Source organism: Plasmodium fragile (assembly GCF_000956335.1).
Source record: "Plasmodium fragile strain nilgiri unplaced genomic scaffold supercont1.41, whole genome shotgun sequence".
Taxonomy (NCBI): Eukaryota; Apicomplexa; class Aconoidasida; order Haemosporida; family Plasmodiidae; genus Plasmodium; species Plasmodium fragile.
Window position 1 is genome coordinate 3,072 of NW_012192621.1, and position 19,075 is coordinate 22,146.

At 44.2% G+C, this 19,075-nt stretch overlaps 5 protein-coding genes across 5 annotated transcripts; 3 read left to right on the forward strand and 2 right to left on the reverse strand.

Annotated features, from left to right (window-relative positions):
- Positions 1-1,516: 1,516 nt before the first annotated feature.
- Positions 1,517-4,453, forward strand: AK88_03510 (uncharacterized protein; the record flags this gene model as incomplete). The annotated part of the gene is made up of 1 exon (XM_012481123.1): positions 1,517-4,453. The coding sequence occupies one exon, from the start codon at positions 1,517-1,519 to the stop codon at positions 4,451-4,453; it is 2,937 nt and encodes a 978-aa protein (XP_012336546.1).
- Positions 4,454-4,644: 191 nt separating this feature from the next.
- Positions 4,645-8,421, reverse strand: AK88_03511 (uncharacterized protein; the record flags this gene model as incomplete). The annotated part of the gene is made up of 1 exon (XM_012481124.1): positions 4,645-8,421. One exon carries the CDS (start codon positions 8,419-8,421, stop codon positions 4,645-4,647), a length of 3,777 nt encoding a protein of 1,258 aa, XP_012336547.1.
- A 1,126-nt stretch (positions 8,422-9,547) lies between these two features.
- Positions 9,548-14,830, forward strand: AK88_03512 (uncharacterized protein; the record flags this gene model as incomplete). Its single annotated transcript, XM_012481125.1, has 3 exons — positions 9,548-10,287; positions 10,412-14,591; positions 14,726-14,830. The coding sequence occupies 3 exons, from the start codon at positions 9,548-9,550 to the stop codon at positions 14,828-14,830; spliced, it is 5,025 nt and encodes a 1,674-aa protein (XP_012336548.1).
- Positions 14,831-15,274: 444 nt separating this feature from the next.
- AK88_03513 (uncharacterized protein) lies at positions 15,275-15,616 on the reverse strand (the record flags this gene model as incomplete). Its single annotated transcript, XM_012481126.1, has 1 exon — positions 15,275-15,616. One exon carries the CDS (start codon positions 15,614-15,616, stop codon positions 15,275-15,277), a length of 342 nt encoding a protein of 113 aa, XP_012336549.1.
- Positions 15,617-16,466: 850 nt separating this feature from the next.
- On the forward strand, positions 16,467-19,074 carry AK88_03514 (uncharacterized protein; the record flags this gene model as incomplete). The annotated part of the gene is made up of 6 exons (XM_012481127.1): positions 16,467-17,108; positions 17,299-18,191; positions 18,278-18,353; positions 18,514-18,593; positions 18,753-18,824; positions 18,963-19,074. The coding sequence occupies 6 exons, from the start codon at positions 16,467-16,469 to the stop codon at positions 19,072-19,074; spliced, it is 1,875 nt and encodes a 624-aa protein (XP_012336550.1).
- Between the last annotated feature and the right edge of the window lies 1 nt (position 19,075).

Below are 19,075 nucleotides of genomic sequence, written 5' to 3' on the forward strand. Positions count from 1 at the left end.
GCTTCACGCAGGTGGGGGGAGGTAGCAGCAACTGGGGCGGGGTTCAACGCGATGTGACGTGCACTTGTACAACTTTGTTCTGCAAAAAATGCCACTAATTACGCTGCGACCTGGCTTATGCCCTGGGGAGTTTCTTGTACATTCGGGGCGCAAAAAAAAAAAAACATAAAAAAAAAAAAAATGCTGCGCACAACACGTAACAAGGAATACACTTTACTGCCACAGCGAGCTAAGCCTGAAAACAAGGACGAACACTGTTCGAGTCATTTGGGCGCAGCCCTTACACATAGGGAATAAACGGGCTGAGAGTCCACAAAGGGGGCACAAAAAAAAGGGCGTACAAAAAAAAAATAATGTGGTACAATATCGTGCGAAATGTTCTTCACAAAAAGGGAGGTACCCACGGGAGCAAACCCAATACACATGTAACGTTAAAGCGTATGTGCATGTGTCGCTTTTTTTTTTTTTTTTCTTCTTTTTTACAAACACGCGGGGGCTTAGCGGCAGGTTAACCTGCGACAGTTACACGTGTGTTGTACACTCGAATTTGTTGCCGCTCAGATTGGAGAAGGGGGTAGGTTTTCTCTCACTCCACATGTAATAATACAGTGTTACAAATATGAAGGCTTAAGGCATAGCTTGCACTTCTTTGTGAGCCCTGCGTAAGAGGTACTCTTAGAAGTTGTAATTTGAACAGGCAAAGCAGAAGAAATGAAAAATGCTGGATATGTCGTTCAAATTACGACATTTTAGTTTCTCTTCGAGGACTCTCCATTAGGAAAAACGCACCTAGAAAAAAGAAACGCCTTTGCGGGGTGCCTTTCTCACCTGGCGCCTATAAATTAATGGCGACACTGATTAATCTTATGTGCATGCGATTGAGCGCCTAACCCCCCTGGGCATTTAACAAGCACCGTTTTTTTTTTTTTTTTTTTTTTTTGTTTTTGCAGAACATTTTTTGGAAGCCTTGCTTGGTGCAGTTAGCCTTTTGTTTATTCTCCTTCTATACTCACTTTTTGCTGACTTCATTCTCAGTTCATTCTCACTTCATGCTGAGTGTATCCTTACCGTTTGTTCCTTCTCTGCCCTTGTTGGAGCAGCTCAGTTAGGCCTTGTCCCAAGGGGAAATTCCTCCAAGGGCCTCAACGTTGGTGTAGTCCCGGAGTGCCACAAGGACGCTGGGCACATGTGCTCGTAAACGTTGTGTAAGTATATTCTTCTTTTGTAAGAATACCGTGACCAGGGGATCATTTTTTTTTTGCTCGCTTCCCCATTATGAGCATAAGGTGAACCAAGCGCTTGTCGTTTTTTGTTGCCACCTTTTGGGTACTTCCGAGTGGAAGATTGGCCAAAGGTAGTGGCCTCAAGCGTACATACGTACACGCAATATCTAAACGCGTACGCATTATCACGTGCTAAGTGGAGGGAGCGTGACCGGCCGCACACACTCACCACTGTACTTAGAGGCAACCGCGCATACATTCATACGTGTGTACGCCTCCTGACGAGAAGCAGAATGATGGCGAAGCAGGACGAGGTGGCCACGATGGCGACGCGGGAAAGGGCGGCCACGCGGCGAAAGTCACGCAGACCGCGTGGAAGAATCCTGGACAAATTTGAGGAGCTCATAAAGTTGGAGAATATATACGAAATGAAGGAAATAGAAATGTGCTACGAGCATCTTAACAAAGAGGAGCTCATCGAAAAGGGAATTCTACTAAACGATCTTACCATCAAAACAGCCACGAAATATAATGACAATCAGAATGCATACATTGTGAAGTTGGTTAAAAGAAAAAAAAACACAAAGTCAAATGACTTAAGTGATGAGGAAAATGTAGAAAATTTTAATCACAATATGTTTAGTAAGGGAAGCATTGTACATTTCTCGAAGAAGAGGAAAAGATACTGCCTGAACAAGGAGCACACCGTTGTACATAAAAATGCAGTGATCAAAGATGCTGTTAATATATATGTATGTACTGTTCATAAAGTAAAGAAAAATCAAATTAGCGTTATTGTTAGACATGCAGAAGAGTTATGTAAGGAGCTAAACATAAGTAGCACTTACTTGCTGGCCGATAAGAGCTACTTCGATGTGTGTCTTGTTAATAGCGAAATTTCTATGCAGCGTCAATTGCAGGCCATTAATTTGATGAAGGCCAGCTTGGAGACTCCGTCTGATGTATTGAAGATCCTCTTTTTTGGAAAGGCCCCTTCCCAGGATGCGTTTCTGCGGCAGATTTTGGGCATCTTCCGGAGGCGAGCCCAGGGGGGGAAGGAGCTACAAGATGGGGAGTTGACACCATCTGGCGAGACAGTAAAAATGGAAAAAGGCTCCCATGCGGATGACCATGCGAATGGGGAACCTCCTGTTAGCTACCCCTCAGCGGAGGATCTAGCCAACGAAGCGAACTACATCCACCAATGCGATAAAGCAGAATGGGGAAACAAAAACCTCAACGACAGTCAGAAGAAAGCGGTGTACTTTTGCCTTTACTCAAAGGATATTTTCTGCGTCCACGGGCCACCAGGGACAGGAAAAACAACGGTGTTGTGCGAACTAATATACCAATTAGTCAAAAGGAACAAAAAAATTCTCGTAACTGGGCCAAGTAATGTCTCAGTGGATAATATTTTGGCCAAATGTGTAAACATGAATATAAAAAATGTAGTTCGAATTGGACTAAAGTCAAAAATAAAAAAAGACTTGTGGAGTTATAGCTACGATGAAAAAATAAAAAGTTGCGATTCGTATAAGTTGTGTGAAGACATTGATCAAGACATAGAAAAAATGAAGACAGAAATTAACAAATTGAAAAATAAAAAAAAACACGAAAAAACCCCATTCGATAGAAAAGGAATTGCAAATTTGAAATACGAAATTAGGATGTTAAATAAAAGTCGAAAGAAAAAAAAAAATATTTTTTTTGCTGAAATAATGAATAAAAACCATGTCATTTTTTCTACCTGTTCAAGTAGCTCAAATTATGAATTAAATAAATATGTGAAAAATACAAATTTTTTGTTTGATGCTGTTTGTATTGATGAGTGTTGTCAGTGCACGGAGCCCTTGTGCTACATGCCTCTATTATTGTCAAGCAAAAATGTGTTCCTGTTCGGGGACCACAAACAGCTAGCCCCCTTGGTGAAACATAATAATAAGGGTAACAAATTAAACGTTACACTTTTCGAGAGACTTATTAAAAAATATAAAAGGAAAATTTCCTTCTTTCTTAAAATACAGTACCGAATGAATGACCTCATTTTGAAATGGTCCAACAAAGTCTTTTATGAGGATCGCCTCGTTTCGCATGACTCCTGCAAGGCTATTACTGTCGACGAGCTGCTTATGCCCAAGACAGGGGAGAGGCATACTGGGCAAGCGGTGAAGCAAACCAGTGAGCGAAAAAAAGATGGAAAGGACAAGCAAAAAAAAATGGGAAAGAAGAAAGATGGAAGGAAGACGAAGGAGGAGAGAGAGAAAGGGCGGGAAGGAGACGAAGAACATGAAAACGCTCAGGTAAACGCAAATTTGAAGGACATGATTCAGAGTTACATTTATTGCCCAATCACTTGGATTGAAACAGACGGGTTCGATGAATTTCTCGATGACACCAAGGAGCTGGACATGATACATCTCGAGATGAAAGAGAAGAATGGAGATAAGGTCGGAGGGAAGATGCCTAGCAAAACGGCGGCAGGGGGCCTTGGCGATAGCAACGGGGGAGGAATAAAACGGCTTGATAATGAAGATCCCCCAGAGGAGGGGTTAAACGACCTTGGTATATATGAGGAGGACCATTTGGAAGAAGCGGATCAAAGTGAGGAAAGCGGCGCAGGGGATGAGGATGTTATTGTGGGAAGTGAGTCATGCTCGGCACGGAGTTCCCATGTGGAGGAGGAGGCAATCGCTGCGGAGAAGGCATTACAGGAAGCCGTCCAAATCGACATTGATGATATTGTAAACCTGAACAACAAGTCTAGAAGCAACAGAGGAGAGGCGTACGTCGTTTACAAGCTCATCGAACGGATGATGCATGCAGACCACATTAGTGCTAAGCACATTTGCGTGATCACTCCATACTCGAAGCAAATGAATTTGCTCAAAAATATTCTTTACGATAATTTATACGATGAAAAAAAATTCACATCAGAATATAAAGATATTGAAATAGCCACTGTGGATTCCTTCCAAGGCAGGGAAAAAGAGATCGTCATTTTATCTCTTGTGTGTTCTAATTATTTTAAGAACATTGGATTCTTGAAGGACTACCGACGGTTAAATGTTGCTATTACGCGGGCCAAGAGGCACGTTGTGATCGTGGGCAATTCGAGCACCATATCAAATGATAAGCTGTTGAACGAGCTGTACGAGACAGTCCTGAATCATGGCAAGGTGTACATGGTGAACGAGTTGCTGGACGTGGAGCAGATGCCCGTGGGGGGGTAGATACAGCTTCATTGGGGAGAGGTAGCCACGTCGTACAGGCGGCCGCGTGGTGGGCCGAAAAACATACCCACGAGCGGTTAACCATTTCGCAGCTTCTGCATCGCGTGACAAAGACATTTTAATATGTGCACATTTTAGAAGTGTGTAGTCTGGACCCACCTAACAGGAGCAGCACTTTTTACGGACCACACTCAAAAGAGCAACTCCTCATCATCGTCGTCTCCATCTGCATTACTTTCGAAGTTGTTAAAGATGAGCTTCCCCCGTTTGACTTGCCCCATCAGGTAGCAATCCCTACTCTTGAACCTTTCCACGAGAAATTTGTTGTTGTCAAATTGGACGTTATCCCAGGATGGGATTTTATCACTAGGGAGCGTATCACCGGTAGGCACTCTGGACCGGAGACAACTTTGAAGATATTTTTTTTCTTCACAGGAGAGTGTGTCTCCATCACATTCATCCGTGTGATCATCATTAGCATGTGGGTTATGCTTTGTTTTAGTTTTTCCTTTTTCCGCCGCTCTCCGTTGGGGCAATTTCATATGTGGTCTGGTTGCCTCGTCTGTGTAGTCTTCATCTGCGTCGCTCTCTTCTGACTCTTCGCCCGAATTGTCCAGCGAAAAAACGGAGAAGGGCGCCTGGACGTAGACATTTTTTTCTTCATTTTCGCATGTGGAAGGTTTCCACGAGTGCCCATTCTCGGATTGTACCTCTTCCTCTTCCCCAACGTCGATGTATCTGTTGTCCTCCCCAAGGGAATTATTTTCCTTTCTTTTAATTTTCATTTTGAAAGATTTTTTCCTTGAAAAAAGCGGAAGCAAACTGGCGTTCTGTTCATCACAACTTCTAATCGACTGTGCCAAAGGCAGATTTGAAAATGATAAGAAGTTTGTTACGAGAAATGTTTTATTTGTTCGCGGACACGTGTTGTCCTTGTGTTGACCATGGGTTGGAATATACTCCGATGTTGTATCTCCTTCGCGTGACCGTTTCGTTTGTGCTTCTCCACCAATGTGTTCCTCCAACAAGGCAGTTCGCCCGTGTCGCATTTTCCATCGTTCCGCGTTGTTATGGCGATTAAGGCCATTATGATGGTCACCGCCGCTTCTGTTCATTTTTCCGAGCCGGTGCAGGTACGTTATCGCATCGGAAGGAAAATGAAAATTAATTATGTGGTCCACATTTTGGGTGTCTATGCCTCTGCTCAACAAATCCGTGGTCACTAAAATGGCAACGTGGGCTTGGTGGAAGCTGTGCAGATTTTGCATCCGTGAATTTATTGATATGTTTTTGTGGAAGCAGAAGACAGGCCAGTTATGTTTTTTTAAAAAAAAATATATCCGGATGCAATCCTTTACGCTGTTAACAAATACGATCGTTTTGTAAACTGCTTTATTATCAATTAGGTGAAACTTCCCCCCTTTTGTTGAACTTGTAAAATTTTTTTTTTTTTTTTTCTTCCCTTCTTCGGGGTTGACAGTTGTATCCTTTTCCGCCTGACCATGTTCAGAAAATTCGTCTTTGTAAAATTCTGAGCTAGCTGACCACGCGTGGTACTTTTTCAAAACGTGGATTAGAAGATCCAGTCTGTGGTCGAAGGAGCTATTCTCCAGTTTGTTGATCTTGCTAGACAGGGCGGCGTCTTTCAGGCTGCCCCCATGGTGAGAGTCGGAACTGCTATGTTGCGCGGTGGAACCGCTATACGGAGTTGAGGCTTCATCATCCTTGGATGCGATGCCCGAGATATCCTTCCCCCTCTGGTGTGTGTCCCGCGCCCCACCGCTAAACAAGTAGTGGCTTAAAATTTTGTCCTTGTTCAATTCTATCCACTGGGTGCGCACGTTTCTCGGGATGTGATAATTCTCCTTGCACACAATTTCGACCAGGTTGCTGAACCGTTCTGTCAGCATACTCCCCGCGGTAGTGTGTCCCACGGAGGGCAGCGTCGAGGTGACGTATATCATCTGGAGTAGCGGCAGCTCTCGCTCTTTTTCCTTCCCCCGGGGGGAACGGTTACAGGCGTTTTTCCCGTTTTCCGCGTTTTTCAGGTGGGAAGCGTTTTTCTGGTGGGTATCCCCAACAGGGTTCCCTCCTTTGATCCCCTCCACAGACGACATGTCCAGGTCTCCAAATTGGTCGCATTCGACGTGGTTGGAAAGGGAGTGAAGTGCACTTGGGAAGGTAGTTAAAACTTGGGGTTGGCCAAGGGGAGCCGTATCCGGCCCGTCGCCCCTTAACGGAGCAGTGTCGAATCCACCGCTCATTAAGGCAGCCTCAATCGAGGTGGCCACATGTTCCAACCCCCCACTGCTAATATCAATATGAGGATTGTAAATCTCAGGCCTCTTCTTAATAATGTAAAAAATGTTCATCAGTGTATTTCTGTAGGCATTATTTTGAAACAGCATATCTACTTCATCGAATATAATTATGGAGGGGAGGATCTGTTTGGTTCTTTCATTTTGGCATGCGTGTAGAAAAATGTCCGGAGTGGTAATCACGATGTCTGCACATGTCCACATAATTTCATCTCTGCACAACACGGGGTTGGAAACTTGGTTGACGCTGACCACGTGTAAATTTTCCACGTGACAGCTGTTCTGTAATTGCATCTCCATCTCCATCTCTTCATGGTGCGATTCTGTGTTGGTTCTTTCATCCATGGTAAAAGGACGCGTGTCCTCATAGGGCACATCATTCAAGGTTTGTATGTTGATTCGGTTAAGTACGTCCAGTTGTTTTATCACTCGCACAATTTGACTTATATTATCTTTATTCACAGTTAGGATAATAACTGGCTTATTAATTTGTAAAGGGTTTCTGGTTAGGTAGCGGTAGATGCACTCGTCATTGTCTGGAGGGGTGTCTACACAGTTGGGTTCTTTTTCTTTCATCTTAAAATTGTACATTAAAATGTTTTCCAATTTGGCTAGCTCTTCTTTATTGACACGGTCACTATTTATGTTGTTCAGATTAATTTTGTTAATTTTAATTACTTCTACAAGTTTGTTCATGAGGCTCACAATCTTTTGCTTCTTTCCTTCCGCATAGCCCCCTTGTCTATTACCAGTTTGTTCCTCATTTGGTGAAAATATGTCTCCTCCCTTTCCATCCCACATTGATGTATTTTTTTTTTTTTTTTTCTTAGTGCGATGCATCCTACCTAGGTGAGGAGAACCCAGCATGGACCCTTCGTCCAGTTCATTAAAATGATTTGGAAGCAAATGAAAATTCTGATTCATCTTCTTCCCTACCTGAGTGACATTATCTTCCAGCAGTACATTCCTTCTGTAGTGACTATACTTGAGGAAATATTTTCTCATTTCATTGTACAAGTCAAAGTTGTTATTAAATTTGAAATTTCCCTGCACGGAGTTTCCGCACCTCTTTTTATTTCCTTCATGATAATTTTCAAGGATCAGCTCCTCCAAGTAGTCATGCACAAAGTATATGTTGTTTAGAAGGGGCAGCAAGTAGGCTATAGTTTTGCCTGACCCGTCTGGGTAATTTATAAGCACATCTTTCCCCTGCTGTATGGTTAAGAAGCTGTTAATTTGCATTTTATTCAATTCTCTTATGTTAAGCTTTTCCAATCCTAGTAATAACATTCGATGTATATTTAATTCGTTCACTTGTTCATAGTTGCCCTCGTATGTCTGTACCTTGTGCGGGTCACTTCCTACCCCCTGGTGGTTGTACTTTTGATACAGTTTTTTTTGTACCCCTTGGTACCTTTTGCGCAGTTCCTCATTTGGCGGGGTACCCTTTTGCCTGTACTTCTCTTTACTGTGTTCACCTTCATAGGGGGGATTCCTTCCCCACATGACTGTCTCATATTTGTTTTCTTCTTCGCCTGGGATGGAAGAACACATGTTACCTTGGCTCAGATGCATCCATTCCTCCGTGTCCTCTCCAGTACCCCTCTCCACACTCTTCATCCATTTCGCCCTCCCTTTAGTTCTCAACATTTTGGCCTGCTGTAAGTAGTGCAACGTGGATGATGCTTTTCCCCATTGGGGGTACCTCCACCGAGATAGCCACTTGGTATTCATATTTATGTCCCTACGACACGTGCTCTGTGTTTCGCTTAGAGGAAGAGTTGTGGTGTGTGTGTGTAGAGGGCTACATGGCCTTTTTTGTGCACCCTCATCTGCGTTGCGGTTATTTCTCACACATTTGGTACAAAGGGGGGGGTGTACTTCAAATTGACTTAGCTAAAAAAAAGGCGCAATCATATTTTCGTTACGAGTCATGCTCGGCATTGACGTCATTTGGTGTTTCGTACACGAATCGGATGTGTGTGGAATCATCCCCACAAGTGTGAAGTTACTTGGGTGGGTTGTTTTGTTTTTTCCCGAGTGGTCATTCCTACTTTGCACGTTCATCCTTTCACCGCGGCGTCATCTGTGTTATAGAGGTGAGCACTTGTATGGTGTAATACTCCCTCGTGCGTACCCACACAAAATGACTTCATTTTTTACCCTTCTTCTTCTACATACGCTTAAATCGCTCCCTTTCGCAACAACAAAAAAAAGGGGAAAGAAAACAGGGAAAAATTGAATGTCAATTTGGTTTTCCTTTTTGGTGAATCAAGTATCGTTCCTATGAACCCGCCCCCAACCCCAAATGTGCTGTGGGAGAGCCTTAGGTGATGTAACGGGCCCGAGAAAAAAAAGGGGCAAACATATATTTATGAACAACTCGCCGTGTTGCATATGTACACATGTTCCACCCTTTGATTCATCTCAAAAAGAGTCTCCTCTCTCATTCAGGTGCCTCCGTCAGCTCTACATTTTATTGCATTTTGCAGTGAACCCTAAATGTAGCCTCTGCTTTTCTTCACCGCGATTGTCGTTCAGAGTGGAGAAATTACTACCACTTCAGAGATAAAAAAAGAAAAAACAAAAAAGGGGAAAAAAAAATAAGAAGGTAAGATAAAAGAGTATAAGGGAGTAGAAGTGAAGCGAACCGAGCGGATGTGAAGCCAAGGGAACACAATGAAAACTCAACAGGATAACGCCCCAAACCGCAAGAAATGATTGGCCGAAATGACTCCACCAAAGCTGCAGAGATAAACCCAAAGGAAGAAAAATAATGGAAGAGAGGGAGAGGTGTAAGATGGTATGTGCTCAGCTGCTGGCTCTTCTGTTCATAGTGATAAATATCAAGTGCGTAATCTCTGTTAGAATACACACTTTTGGGAGCAGGTTAGGTATACAACGCAAGAACAACGACTTCTTCCATGGTGGTGATCGTGACCGTGACCAAGGGAGACGACGGGAAGTCCCCACGTTTGTCAATGTAACTTATAAAAATGGTTTGAAGCGCCCCAGTCGGTACATCTTTGATCGGTTGAGGCATCCTTTGAAGTGCTTGTCACCCCTAGGGGGCAGTTTGCAAAGTGTGCAGGTGAGCACGAAAGAAAGGAAAGGAGACGCCCCCCGCTTAGAAGATTTGAGCATCACACACAGCAGTTCCGTAGCTGTGCTCCAGGATGAAGCTAAAAATGTAGTCAGAGAAAAGAGAGACATTTTAGGCAACGGATTTAAGGAGCGCACAGGGGATCGTCCTATGCTGGATGCAGGAAGGGATGCAGTTAGAGGTGACTCGAAGAAGGATCAAATTAAGCGTGATGGAGGAAGAGAAATTGGCCAAGGGAAGAGCCCCAAGAGGGAAGAGAGGGGGTCTAAGGGAGTGAGTCAGACACACAAAAGGGTAGGAAGTCTGGTCCGTAGGAGCGGAGATCCCTATCGCAAGAAGGGAACCCCGCAGGGTGTCGTGGACATACAGAACACGAATGTGCGGAGCTTTCTGCAGGGCGATGAGGAGAAGCGGTGAGTTTGCCCCATAGTTCTGCTACCATTTTGCATGCCTATTTTGGCCGCACATTGTGGCTGCTCATTTAGCCTACCATTCTTGCCACCGCGCCCACTTACATTCATCGCCCCCATTTTGCAGATCACTGCACCTGCTGAACTACATCTACAAGTCGTGGAAGGAGAAGAACTTTGCCAACTTCGTCACTGCCATAAAGGACGAAGGATTCGATCACACATGTGTAGAAAAATGGCTACATAAAATGTCCATGAGCCTAAATAAAAAATACATACAAATACACCTGAGGAAGGACTACGTGTTGATTAAAAATAAGTATTTCGATCCACGTCAAACGAGGGTGAAAGAATTTCACCTAACTTATGGTGACATTAACAGGTGCCTTGAAATTTTAATAAAAGACATGAGTAAATTTTGTTCATATGAAATGTCTTCCATCCTTTGGGCCATCACAATTATCCTGATAAAGCTATTCAAGAGCTCCAACAGCGTGGACACCAGTGCCTTCGCGGCTAACTCCGAAATTCACACCGTTATAACTACGCTTTTGCAGAACTTTATGAAATTTTTTTCGCTCATTGTTTTGCACTTGAATAGGGTGAAGGGGTACTTGTCCATCGACGAGTCTCTGTGGGTGATCTGGAGTTTGTGCAAGCTGTTGCACTTTAATGTGTTGTGTGCGGGGGGCTCCTCCCCTGCACTTGTCACCTGGGAAGCTGATACCCCTACGGCTGATACCCCTACGGCTGCCACCCCTACGGCTGCCACCCCTACGGCTAATAGTACGGGAATTGGCAGCGGTGCGAATGACTTCCCTGCGGGTGACTTCCCCTCGGGTGACTTCTCATTGGGTGATTTGTCCCCAGCTGGATCTGCTCCGGGAGACCGCGCGCGCGAAGAAGGCCAGTACAGCGCGCACCAAATAGCCTACCTCAAAAACAAGTTCCACCTGACCGAAGAAAGCGTCATACACATATTCGACATATTCAACCACATATACAAGCACCTCCACGGAAACCTACAATTCCTGCAGGAAAAATATTACATCTACATCCCCTTTATCATCTTTGAATCTCAAACATTGCTGTTAACAAGTAGCGTCCTGTTACTAAACAAAATCATGACCATCATTTTGAAGAGAAACGTTTTGCTTTCCCTTTTCAATTTCGACACCCTGAAAAAGCAGCATAGAAAAAGGCTTCTTCAAAGGCAGCATCAAAATAAGACTCTTATCGCCCCCATCCATGAGAGCAAAAATAGCTACTCACAAAATGTGGACATTTTTAAAATTAAAACTTTGAGCAAAGTGTATAAACTGATTAAGTGTATTTCGAAAATATTTTATCCTTTGAAGAATTTTAATATTCGTAATTTAAATTTGCACAATAATTATGGCAACTTGAATGTGGCCGTTTTGGGAGACTTCGTGCGTGCATGTAATGATGTCCTCGTGAAGTATGTCGATTACCTCGTGTTCGTCATTGGTCATGAGAGGGGAGAAGGGTCTGTGCAGGAGGGCAGGTCGAGTAGTTTGGATGAAGCTGTGGAGGGGGAGGACCAACTTTCACCCGTGGAACGCCTCCGTATGGAACATAGGAATGAGCTGATTTTCATTTATAATTGCTTGAAGAGCTCGCTTGTGTCGCTGATAAAGTTGGACCTGAAGGACAAGTACTTGTACGAGTGGCTCAACGGGAATATGCAGCTCTTTCAGTTTGGGCGGCCTCCTGAGCGGGGCCACAAAAGTGGTGGCGCGGCTGTCGTCAACACCCCACTCGGCAATACCTTAACGGATGATACCCCAATGGGTGGCGTCCAAAGTGATAACAGTGTGGACCGCTTCCAAAGCGAGGACCTCCATGGAGAGGCACCCAGCGAGGAGCTCCTGGGAGAGGAAGCATCACTTGTAGACAGCTCCATTTTAGGAGAGATCAACTCCCATCACCCTTCATATGGCGAAACCCAAATGGGATATAGTAACGCCCACTTTACGAAAGGAGAAAAGGACAAAATAAACCCATTGGTCGTAAGTGAACTTGTGGATGTTAATATGAATGATGAGCACACGATGGAAGAACCCGCTCCAAGTGGAAGCGGCCCGTCAGATGCGAAAGTGAACTCCAATGATGTATGTCTAGATGTGTTGGCGCTAAGCAAATTCACAAAATTGTATAGCACTGAAATGAAGAGGAAACTGATAGAAAATGTGAAGCGCAGTATTGCGGACTCGCTGAAGCAATTTGAGGACCTCTACCGGAGTAGCGACACCGACCAGGTGCACTACCCGACATACGTGTCCATTAACGATATATACATCATACAGGAAAAGCGAATAGAAGAACTATATGATGAGGAGACAAAGACTTTTTACAAAAAAAACAAAAGTGTAAACTTTAGGAATATCATAATGCCAAAACAGCTAGCTATTTATGTTAATTATATAGGAAGAAATATGAACTTGGTTGAAACGAAAAAACAGCTAGATGAAATTTTCTTCCTCTCTGTAATGTATATCAATACTACTAGGTTTAACTACTGTACCTCCAATGATATAATTCACTTCCTGCAAGGGCTATTAAATTATTACGAGTTGGAGAGGAAAGGCATGAATGCTTTATCTGAACAAGTGAACAGAATGTTAATACTGCTGTGTACCATTGTGGAAAACTCATTTTTGAAATGGAAGTCCTCAAATATATGCCAGCTCATTTATTTGCTAACAAAATACAAGCATATACACAGGAACATTTTTAATAAGTTCGACTGGCTGCTGAACACCATTGAGTTCCCTCGCTACGTGTATCAGAAGGCTCAGATAGACGTTCCTGCCGGGGGGTGCGACGCGGGTGCTGATGACCATCTTGGGGCGGGCAACGTTGCTGAGATCGTTACTTCTAACAGTAACGCTGCCGATTTCGTTGCTTCTAACAGTAACGCGGCTCCATTGGACACTTCTAACAGTAACGATGTGCAGTTGGCTACTTGTAACATTAACGCGGCTCAGTTGGACACTTCTAACAGTAACGCGGCTCAGTTGGACACTTCTAACAGTAACGATATGGTGTCCACGCCCCGCGCGCGCCGCACCGAGCGAACGAGCAAGCCGACGCGCATTAGCATAAACGAGATCAAGTACGACAACCTGGGCTCGGCGTTGTGGGCCATGACTTCCCTCAGCAAACACGTAATTAAAAAGAAATTTTTCCTAAAATTTTGCTACCTCTTTTCAGTGTACATTTCTCTTCACATGAAATTATACTTAAATCACAACCAGCCACATGGATACGGCACAAATCCTTTTGTTACATCCACTGAGCAAAAAGGGAAAGGAAAAGAGATACTTCAAAATGATGATCAGTTCTTACGACACAATGCGAGTTATTTTAAGTTGCCCTTGGATACAATGACTATTAGTATTTACGTGAACACCTTTGCAAGGAAAATAAAAATTGGGTTCAAACATTTGTTCGATGTTATTCAGAATGATGTGCGCGTTGTCTCCAATTTTTCTCTCAAGGAACTTTCATACATCATGTACTCGCTGGCTAATGTGGATAGCAATGCCTTGGGGGACAGCGTCTTCCATGCTGAACCCGGTTGTCACGACGGGGGTGATGCCAAGGAGGAGAATAAACGCCGCTTTGAGCAATTCTTGCACGGGTGCAGCGCCCTGTGGGTGGACGAGCTGGACGGCATGTTTGACACGGAGCAGGAGTTACCCCCCAAGGAGGTAAGCAGCCAAGAGGGGCAGCCAACCTCTAACGAGGCACACCACGTGCAGGACGAAGCGGCAGCGAACCAGACGCCCCGTGTTGAAGACAACGGTAGTGACAGCGGCAATGGCAACCACCCTGAGAAGGGGAGAAGCAAAACGATTGTGCTGAAGAAAAACTTCTTAAACTTTAAAAGAGAAAGAATAGAAATTTCGAGCGAGTTTTTAAACAGCCTGATGGAGAAAGTATACAACTGCGCATCAGCCATTTTGCAAAAAAAAAAAAAGTACCTACAAGAAGCGATCTCTGATGACACACTCTACATGAGTAATGCGAATAAAAAAAAAAAAATTGAAATAATTGACCTGATGAAATTAGTGTATAGCATTTTTGTCTTCCTAAATCAAAGGATACAAGTTGGTCGAGTCGATGATATTAAGTTTGGCCTGGGTGAAGAACTTATTCGCCTGTACAGCCTCATCGTTAAGAGATTCCCCAGCACGCTCAATTATATTTACGTCATCATTGACACCTACGCCCTTATAAGCAATATATACACCCTGGACGCCTTCACGAGGGGTATTATAAAGGTGCGTTCGCGCGTTGAATTGGATAGAGGGTTATTGAACCGTCTTAATGTGACATCTCCACTGGAGAGTGCTCTTCTGTGCCCCCGCCATGTCTGCCAGCACACATATCCTCTCCCCCCCCCCCCCCCCTGCAGGAATTCGTTCAAATTTGCGTAAAAAAAGTTGAAGAAGAGAAGATGTTGGATCTGGAGAAGAAAAAAATTATGTTGAGTGTTCAAAATTTGAAGGCGACAAATTGAGGTACGGGCAGCGGTCATGCGTCGCAGTCAGCACACCGCAATGAACCCCTTGCAATTTTCTTCTTTTTATTCTCTCTTCCGTCTTACACATGGAATGTGCGCACAATTGTGCGTTCTTTTTTTTTTTTTTTTTTTTTTTTTGTACCACTTTTTTGTCACCATGTTTGATGTTTTTGTCCCATTTTGTTTCGTTTCGTCTCGGCCCATCTCGTCTCGGCCCATCTCGTCTCGGCCCATCTCGTCTCGGCCCATTTCGCCCCGTCCCGTCGCATCACGTCCCGTCGCATCACGTCCCGTCCCTGTTGCTGCACGGGAACCTATTTTGCTAATCCAAAAAAAAGGAACCGGCTGGGGTCGAGACCAAAGTTGAGAATCACCATTTGGGGATGCGCGCCTTGTTGCGTATTGTTACAACACATATGATTGTGTTAAATGTCTTTTCCCCTACTTCACGTGCCACACGTTCAGCGCGCTACACTTGGTACATTTTATATTTCCCCTGTTTAAAAACAGCAACACTTTCTTGAGCCCATCCTTGTTTGCAAAATCATTCTTTTGTTTGTTAACACCACAGAATCCATTACCATAAATTTGCCTGTACAGATTGTCCACCACTTGGGGTCCCGGACCTGTCCTGCTGTCGCGCCCTTTACTTAGTTCATTCATGGCATAATATTTTTTGGCGTACTCAGGGTATATTTTTTTGAATACCAAGTCGCATGCTTCCTTGAGGTAAATAAAATTGTTGCACTTGCTGCACACAAATTTGCAGAGCTCCCTGTTCATTCGTGTCATCTGCCGTATGTGGGGGGGTCGGAGGTGCAGGGAGGCAGAGTAGATGCCAACTCGATTCGGAATCTCTTCTATTCACCCAACGGTTTTATCGCTGCGTCGCTCATCCGTTCTTCACTGCTTCATAACTTTAAACCCTCTTTTGCTTCCTCATTTTTTTTATTTTTTTGTTTTTGGGCATAACAATTTGCACAGCTCGTTCAAGGCTTTGTACACCCTGTTCTCACACCCTACAGCGGACCTTAAAGTGCAACAAAAAAAAAAAAAAAAAAAAAAGATGCCCAATTTGGGTGCCCAGATGCAAGTGCGCACACCTTGTGCTGACAGCTGATTGGTAACTGTTCTTGTGGGTTAGAAGGATTTCGACTTTATTGTTTTTTTTTTTTTTTTTTCCCCGCATCAGGGGTTTATCTCCTCATGGGGGATACAAGTGCATCTTTTTTGCTGGTTGCATTTTAAGAGAGGACAAAAAAAAAAAACAGCAGCGTGGAAGGGATATGCTGTGCGAATAAAACTACACAGAATTGCCAGCGCGCCCCGCCCACTGCCACACGGCAGCCACTGTTGCTGCTGTTGCTACGACTTTGTATGTCCCGTTCGGTCATTCCCCAAGGCGCGTAGCTCCATGTGGGGTGTGATGTTTAGTATGCCTCTGCCCTCTGTCCCACCCCAACTGAAGTGTGTCAACAGGTTATTATGAAAAGTCTTACCCCATGAAAAAAAGCAAAAATGCAGATGCCAAAAAAAAAAAAAAAAAAAAATACGAATGTAAGAGTGACGAAGCAGATTGAACATGCGTGTACCATTTTGGGTAGCATGTTCACTGGTATGTTTCATGTGGCTAATGGCAAGCGGCGCAAAGAGGAAGAAACAGCTCTTCATTGGGTCATCCAGTAACATTCTTAACAATGTAAGACGGGGAAAATATAAGTGTGTAGATAAAAGAAAGGGATATCGCATTTTTGGAATTCCACGCATGTACAAATGGCTGACTTCATACTACCCCACAGTAAGAGAAGAGTTAATCACTAATGAAGGGCAGAAGGCAGTCGATATTTTTTATGTCGATATGAATGGAGTGATACATCATTGCACACATGCGAACAAGGAGACACTACCTGTCCATGATGAACACGAATTGCTGTCAAATATTTTGAAGTACTTGAAGAATCTCTTTCATTTAGTGAAACCCAGGAAGTTAGTTTATGTTGGGGTCGATGGGGTGTCCCCTAAGGCGAAGATGAATCAACAAAGGAAGAGACGCTTCCTTAGCTTGTTTAAGGTAACCGATAATTCTAACGGGGCTAATTTGTTCAACCCTAATTGTATCACCACCGGCACAGATTTCATGTACAAGATTAACCTCGCCCTGAACAAGTGGTTTCAGATTTTGAAGAAGAAGGAGATTTTCCCCTTCGACGTGATTTTCTCCGGGTCGGATGTGCCCGGGGAGGGAGAGCACAAAATTTTGAAGTTCATTCGGGAGGTAGGCTCGGCGTCCACATGGCATTGCGGAGCGAAATAATGGGTTCAGCGAAAAAAAACCTGCCCGCAGTGCATTTCGTCCTGTTGCTACGTTGCGTGTTGTTGGTGCACACTGGGCCACGATACAGCGATGAAGCCATTACCGTGTCACTACATTGTGCTTGCCCATTTCACCTCCTTCTCCCCCGCAGAACTGCAAGCGCGATGGCGCCTTCCGGAATTACAGCCACTGCATCTACGGACTGGACGCGGACCTCATCATGCTGTCCCTCGTCACGCACCTTAACAATATCTTCATTTTGAGGGACAAGTTCAAAATGACCAACGACTCGCACTCCACGCTGCTTGAGAATTTCGAGAAGGCGCAGCGGGGGGTTAGCGACCCCAGGGATGTGGAGGGCACCAATGAGGGGGAAAACGCGGCGGATACCACTCAGGCTGGAAATGGGGAGCATACCAATGAGGGGCAAAATGCGGAGGAGACCATTCAGGGGGGAAACCCCTTCTGCAGAGTCCACCACTACACACAAGAATACTACACCAACTGCGAACCACTCAACAGTTACGACTTCGAAATACTAGATGTGTACAAACTACGAAACTCGATCCGAACCCAAATAGCAACTTACATAAATAAATTAAAAAAAGAAAAAAACGTTATCTTCAATATCAGTCGAGTAGTGGACGACATTGTCTTCTTATCCTTCCTAGTAGGAAACGATTTCCTCCCCCACATACCAAACATTGACATTAATGAAGGCTCCATGAATGAAATTCTTAATGCTTATATATACTACATATACAGATATAACAATTATATAACGCTTAAGGACAAGGTACACATACAGAGGCTCAAGATTATCCTGAAGATTTTAAGTGCGCAAGAATTCTCGTATTTTTTAAAAAGAGGAAATGAGGAAAATGTTCGTGAGTTCACTGATGAGCGTAGGTACAAGAGTTATTATTATTTGCACAAGTTCGGCGTGGAGGACCCCAAGCAGATCCAGCACATTGTGAACAAGTACATCGAGGGCCTCTTTTGGAACCTGCATTACTACCACTTCGGCTGCGCCAGTTGGTGTTGGTAAGTGTCGCGCGGATCATTCAAGAAACGAAAAAAGAATGTGCAAAAAAGGTTAATTTTTTTTTTTTTTTTTTTTTTCTTTGCAGGGAGTACCCCTACCACTACGCGCCCTTGTGTAGCGATTTGCTATCATTTGAGAAGTCCGATTTTTTTTTCGAAAAGGTAGGGGCGGCAATTGGCGTAACTTTTTCGTGGTTGTACACACAAGTGGGGGTTGTCCGTATTTATACCTGTATATACATAATGTGCAAGCGTGGGTGTCGTCGTCCGCCCTTATAACCCACACTTGTACCGCTGTCTTCACCACTTTCTCCCCCCACAGGGAAAGCCCTATTCGGCCTACACACACCTCATCAGCGTGCTGCCGCAGAAGGACAACAACCTCCTGCCAGAGGCATACAAGTGAGTCCATCGGGGCGCACCCATTCAGCGTGGCGCAACATGTGCTCACATGCGCCGCTCGAATACACACCCAAATGATGCTCCACTACGAGCATACACACGAACATACATATGCCCATGCACATACCCATGCCCTGTTCACTTGGCCCGCCCACGTAGAAATATTTACTCCGAAGAAGAGGTGAAGTCCTTCTTCCCTGAGAACGTTCGAATCGATCCCAATGGAAAAAAGTACGTGTTGGGGGGAAGGGGGCCATTGACTGGTATCCCCCCTGAGCCCAGCGCCCGATCGGGTTGATTTATTTGTGAAGTCCCTGCATCATCCTTATGGTCACTTTTATTATTTTTTTTTTTTTTTCCACCGCGCAGAGAAACGTGGGAGTACATCGTGCACCTCCCCTTCATAAACTGCAACACGATAAACAAGATAATTACGGAGCGCAGTAAAAAGATTTCCAAGCTCAAATACAAGTTGAGGTAAG